Consider the following 6240-nt stretch of genomic DNA (forward strand, 5'->3'; position numbering starts at 1 on the left):
AACTGTGATGCAGCTTGTCAGCAAGCTCTCAATTGCACACCTGTAGAAATTTGAGGTGATGTTGGCGTTCATGTCAAACTTCCTCAGCCTCCTCAGGAAGTAAAGCCGCTGGCGAGCTTTCCTGATAGCAGTGTCTGTGTGAAGGGTCCAGGAGAAGTCCTCAGTGATGTTGACTCCAGGGAACTTGAATCTGCTGACCCTTTCGACCTTGACACCGTTGATGTGGATGGGCTGGTGTTCTCTGACTGGTCGTTTCCCGTAGTCCACTATCATCTCTCTAGTTTTGCTGATGTTGAGAGTCAGGTTATTTTCCAGACACCACTCGTACAGCGCCATCGCCTCCTCTCTATAGGCCGTCTCATCGTTGTCTGTGATGAGGCCTATGATGGTTGTGTCATCCGCAAACTTGATGATGATGTTGGACTCTTGTTTAGTAACACAGTCATGTGTGAACAGGGAATATAGGAGGGGGCTAAGCACACAACCCTGTGGCGTACCTGTGTTTAGGATGAGTGGTGAGGAGGTGTGCTTACCAACTCTCACCACCTGGGGCCTGTTTGTGAGGAAGTTTAGAATCCATCTGCAGATCGGTGTTCCCAGCCCAAAGTCGACGAGCTTCGTGGCAAGTTTTGAGGGGATGATGGTGTTAAATGCCGAGCTGTAGTCGATGAAGAGCATCCTTGCATATGTATTCCCTTTTTCCAGGTGAGTGAGGGTGGTGTGCGTTGCCAGGGCGATGGCATCCTCTGTGGTTCTGTTTGTCCGATAGGCAAACTGAAGAGGGTCCAGTGTGTCAGGGAGGGAGGAGCAGATATGACCTTTGACCAGCCGCTCCAGGCACTTCATGATGACGGATGTCAGTGCAACAGGACGGTAGTTATTCAGACAGGAGACCACTGATTTTCGGGGAACGGGAATGATGGTGGATGCTTTGAGGGACGTGGGGACCACTGACTGCCTCAGGGAGAGGTTGAAGATGTTGGTGAACACCTCTGCCAGCTCGTCTGCACACACTCTGAGTAGCCGGCCTGGGATGCCGTCTGGTCCTGGAGCTTTGTGAGGATTTACCTTTTTAAAGGTCCATCTCACAGCTTCTGTTTTCAGAGTTAGAGTTGCAGCCTCACTGTCCTCCTGATGGTAGAGTATCTGCTCTCTGTTGTCTGCGTCAAAACGAGCATAGAAGTTGTTAAGCTCGTCTGCAAGAGATGCAGTGGGCTGAACACTGACTGTGTTGACCTTCTTGTAGTCAGTGATGCAGCGCAGTCCATTCCACAGTCGCCTGGTGTCAAAGCTGTGGTAGCTGGACTCCATTTTGTCCCTGTAGTCCTTTCTGGCCTTTTTTATGGACTTTCGGAGGTCGTACCTGGATGCTTTATATGCATCAGCATCCCTGGAGTTAAAGGCAGAGGTCCGCACTTTTAGCTTGGCGCGAACGTCTTTATTTACCCAGGGTTTCTGATTTGGATATATGCGGACAGTGGTTTTTGTGATGGTATCATCCATGCACTTTCCAATATATCCAATGACAGAGTCTGTGAGTTCATTGATGTTGCCATCAGCTGCATCCACAAATATCTGCCAGTCAGTTGTGTCAAAGCAGTCCTGCAGGACCTCCTCAGCCTCACTGTCCCATTTGTAAATAACCCTGGAAGCTGGTTTTTCCTGTTTCAGTCTTTGTCTGTACGCAGGCAGCAGCAGAATGGAACAATGGTCTGCCTTACCAAAAGCTGGGCGGGGGAGGGGTTTGTAGCACACTTTGAATGGAGTGTAACAGTGGTCCAATGTTTGATCACCTCTTGTGGGGAAGGAGATGTGCTGATAGCATTTGGGGAGAACTTTCTTCATGTTGGCTCTGTTGAAGTCTCCCAGCACAATAAAGGCAGCTTCTGGATTTTTGTTCTCAAGTTCAGTAATGATGTCATACAGTTCATCCATAGCAGTAGCTTTATCAGCATGTGGGGGAATGTAAACAGCTGAGAGGAGAACTGAGTTGAACTCCCTCGGGAGGTAAAAAGGCCTGACTTTAACGGTCAGCAGCTCGAGACTCTGAGAGCAGTAAGTTTTTAAGATACACACATCTCTAGCCCACAAGGAGTTAACCATAAAGCACACCCCTCCTCCCCTTTTCTTGCCTGAGTCCTTCGTTCAGTCTCCCCGGTAAACAGTGAATCCATCCGGAGTAATGGCGCAGTCGGGGACACTGGGCTCCAGCCATGTCTCTGTGAAGGCCAGAACGCAGCAGTTCCTGATGTCTTGTTGGTGTTTAATCCGTGCACGCAGCTCGTCAAGTTTGTTGTCCAGAGACTGGAGATTCGCGAGCAGGATGCTGGGAAGAGGTGGCTTGCTGTTTCTCTGTCGCGTTCGGCACAAAACTCCGGCGCGTTTCCCCCTCTTTGTTTTCCCTCGACGTCGCGGGAGTAAACAAAGGATCCCAGGCAGCAGAGCGTCCACGGAGTCGAAACCCGCAGTAAAGTCCGAACTGGCTGACGAACGTAGCTCCAGAAGCGTTTGTCTGTCATACCGAGTGTATGATCGCGCTGTGCGCACAGAAATTGAAAGCAGTACAAAATAAATAATAACATTTTTGCTGAGATGACTGGGAGCTCTCGTCGGTGCAGCCATCTAACGGCGCAACCGGAAGCTTTAGGTGCAGGCCTGGGCTATATACAAAAGGTGAGGGGACAGGACTCCAGGGAAATCCGGGAGAAAAAGCAATTGTGCCTCTCCAAACAATCCACACACGAAATCAGTCTCTCTCTCCGACACTTGTCACGGGAAACACAGAGGAAACAATCCAGGGAGTATGTACAAAAAGAAACCCTTGTTAATACAAAGCACTAAGACATGAGAGAACACTTGCTGAAGCTTGACTTCACTAATGCGAGTCATGCAACGATCCCGATAAGAACAGTAGTCGCTCCCTGGATTGAATACTGGACACACTAATGAGGCTCAGATGTTTCTTCCTACGAGGGGCATGGGCCGAGGGCGTCAACCCGCAATGAGTTCTAACCAACGAGAGAGAGAAAGAGAACAAAGAGAGAAAAGCAGAAGCTGGTGATTGGCGTCCTGCTGATCATCCAGACCGTGACAGTACTCCCTCCCCCAACGGGAGCCTCCCGGCGACCTCCAGTCTTCTCAGGGTGTGCCTCATGGAATGCCTGCACCATGTTCTTGTCCAGAAGTGTCGCCCATGGGATCCATGAACGCTCCTCCATCCCGCAGCCCTCCCAATCCACCAGGTATTACAAACCATGCCCCAGGCCCCTGACACCTGGGTCTGGAAGGAGGGCACAAAGGACTGGAGAGACAGGGTTTCACTTGCGACACGTGGAAAACATTGTGAATCCGCATATTCTGGGGCAGCTTAAGGCAGACTGTTACCGGGTGAACCAGAGAGTCAATCTTGAATGGGCAAATAAAGGTAGGAGACAGTTTCTTGGATTCAGATCTGAGCGGAATGAATCTGGTTGACAGCCAAACCTTTTGTCCGGGTGCGTAAGTCGGTGGCAGGGTCCTATGGCGGTCCACCAGGCATTTGTTCCGCTCCACTATGCGGAGAAGGGCATCTCGTGTGGCTCTCTCCGAGCGCGCTGACACCTGCTGTACAGAAGGCACAAAATGATCACCTTCAATGGCAGCGAACAGAAGTGGTTGGAAGCCCAGGGACGCCTCGAAAGGGGACACTCCGGTGGCTGAGGAGGTGAGGCCATTGTGAGGGTACTCAATCCATGGAAGTTGCTTGCTCCAGGTGGTCTGGTGGGTGGATGCCACACATCGGAGGGCCGCATCAAGCTCCTGATTGGCCCGCTCAGTTTGGCTGTTAGTCTGTGGATGAAAGCCAGAGGAAAGACTGACCTGAGCTCCCAGGGAGGAACAAAACACCTTCCAGACATATGACGTGAATTGTGGGCCCCTGTCTGAAACTATGTCAACGGGGATTCCATGGAGACGGAAGACATGGTTTGTCCGGAGCCGGGCAGTTTCTAGGGCCGTAGGAAGCTTAGGGAGGGCAACAAAGGGAGCAGCTTTAGAAAAATGATCAATGATGGTCAGAATGACAGAGTTACCTGACAAAGGTGGCAAACCAGTGATGAAGTCGACAGCAATATGAGACCAGGGGCGGCTTGGTGTAGGTAGGGGCTGAAGAAAACCAGAGGATGGTTGATGATGGGAGAGTCACAAGCAGAATCCTTGGAGGCGGTGAATTGGTGAGAGAGAGCGTCGGGTTTGGTATTGTGGGAACAAGGTCTGTAGGTGATAGTGATGTAACGCGGTTAAAGGACCAGGGCGCCTGACTGCAGCCTCATAGACAATGAGCTATCAGAATAAGATTCGACTATGGAGCCTGAGGGTGTGAATAAAACACAGGAAACAAAAGTAGAGCTCAAATATATATATATATATTATGTTTGTTATGAGAAGTGTATAGACGGATGTACAAAAGAAATAAAAACATATGCATATATATCACAAACAAAAATAATGTTGACAATACAAAACAGCTTAGTAGGTTCCAAAAGGAGGTGGGATGAGGTGTAGTCCAGTATGTGATTTAGTTTAGTTCCATGGACCTGGGATAGGTCATGTGTCAACAATTTGTGATTCAGTCCATAGGTTCACAATTCCTACCGCAACGTAGCGGTGGTCGGGTGGCTCGCCATCTCGCGCTGATCAGGGCTGATCGCGGGAGAACAAAAAAAAACCTGACCTAAACAAGGTCAAAAAACAGAAATTATCATTCACAGAAGAAAATGAAACAGCATTCTACTGCTGTGACAAAATAAATACATAAATAACAAAGTCAAGTAATCAATGCCACGTTTCATACAACAATCAATAAACCATCATCTCTTATAATGAATGTCATTCTAAATACTATTATAGAAAGACATTCTCATGGGTCCCATCAAAGTATATCAGCGTTAAAGCTAATAAATATTATCCAAAGTTAATCAAATATATTTACAAAACTCATTTAATCACAGGTGTTGCGCAACAGATTCAATAATGTAAATGGAATTTAACTCAATGCAAAATCTCATAGGCCGTTTCGGCATTTCATCAGAAAAGTAACAAAAAACATCCAAAACGGACAAAACTACAAAAATCAAATCACTCGTTCAACTCTAGATACGTTAAGTCAACATTCGGCCATAATGGAATAAACAAAAACAACAATATTCAATAGATGACACTAGTAATTGCACTTACTGTCGCTAGCCTAGCATTAGCTTACCGGCATTGTAGGATGTGCGATCGCGGCTCCGCATGTACATTAATTGTGACAAAACAAAACAAACAAATAACTCACCGTTGAGTCGAGTGTGAGGTAGTGTAAAGATGAATGAATCGGCCGGGTTATTGCACGCTGTCAACTGGCCTGTAGTGCAAAATTTGTCGTGATCTGACAAGTACGCCAACCACAGGGACAACAGCAGCCAGAGGAGCAGGGACATACAGCTGATTGACCCGGAACTTATACAGGAACTTATACAGGATTCATTCCCGCCACAATAAAGGGACTGGCGGAAGTGGGGTCAGAAGTTACCGTGGTTACACTCTCCCCCCCTAATCTCATGGACGTCCTCGTACATGGACTAGGCTGGCAGCGAATGACTGGTTGGCTGAGGTGTGAAGGCATCGTCTCCTCTTCTTCATCGTCTTGAAGAGCGAAGGAGAAGACAGAACTTAACCCATGCAGGAAGGTCTGAACGCTCTTTAACAGAGGCTTACCAGGCTTGATGTATTGCAGCCGATCAGGAGGATTCCTGGTGCGGGTTGAATGCCTCAAAGGTGGTTCTGCCTCAGGACTGAGAGGCTCTGATTCAGTAGGTGAGTGTTGTGACAAGTTACTTCTGGATGCTTCCGAATCAGAAGACAGACTTTCTTCATCGTGAGAAGTTTCGACAAGATCAACTGGCTCAAAGCCAGCTTCCACGGTTCCGCTAGCAATAACTTGTTCCTCTTCAGCAGGTACAGGTTCCTCTGAGAGGATAGCATTCTCTTCCTCTGTAGCCAATACTACAGGGACATCGGGCTGGTTGATAAGTGGCACAGGTTGCGGAGTATTGGGTAAGTCGATGGTTGTTGTGAAGGTGACAGGTTCAGCAGAGAAGGGAACAGGTAGGTATGAGATTAGTTCCTCTTCGTCATTGTTATCAGCATCATCAGCACGTACAGGAGACACGGGTAAGACAGGCATTTTCCTCTTCTGCTTAGTAAGCATTTCCTTTTCAG

At 48.2% G+C, this 6240-nt stretch overlaps 1 protein-coding gene across 1 annotated transcript; it reads right to left on the bottom strand.

Moving 5' to 3' along the window:
• Positions 1-3042: 3042 nt before the first annotated feature.
• Positions 3043-5459, bottom strand: LOC309697773 (uncharacterized protein; the record flags this gene model as incomplete). Its single annotated transcript, XM_082519885.1, has 4 exons — positions 3043-3828; positions 4071-4251; positions 4633-4711; positions 5315-5459. The coding sequence occupies 4 exons, from the start codon at positions 5457-5459 to the stop codon at positions 3151-3153; spliced, it is 1083 nt and encodes a 360-aa protein (XP_082376011.1). The 3' UTR covers positions 3043-3150.
• Between the last annotated feature and the right edge of the window lie 781 nt (positions 5460-6240).

This window comes from Aulonocara stuartgranti, assembly GCF_965226115.1.
Source record: "Aulonocara stuartgranti genome assembly, chromosome: 3".
Taxonomy (NCBI): Eukaryota; Metazoa; Chordata; class Actinopteri; order Cichliformes; family Cichlidae; genus Aulonocara; species Aulonocara stuartgranti.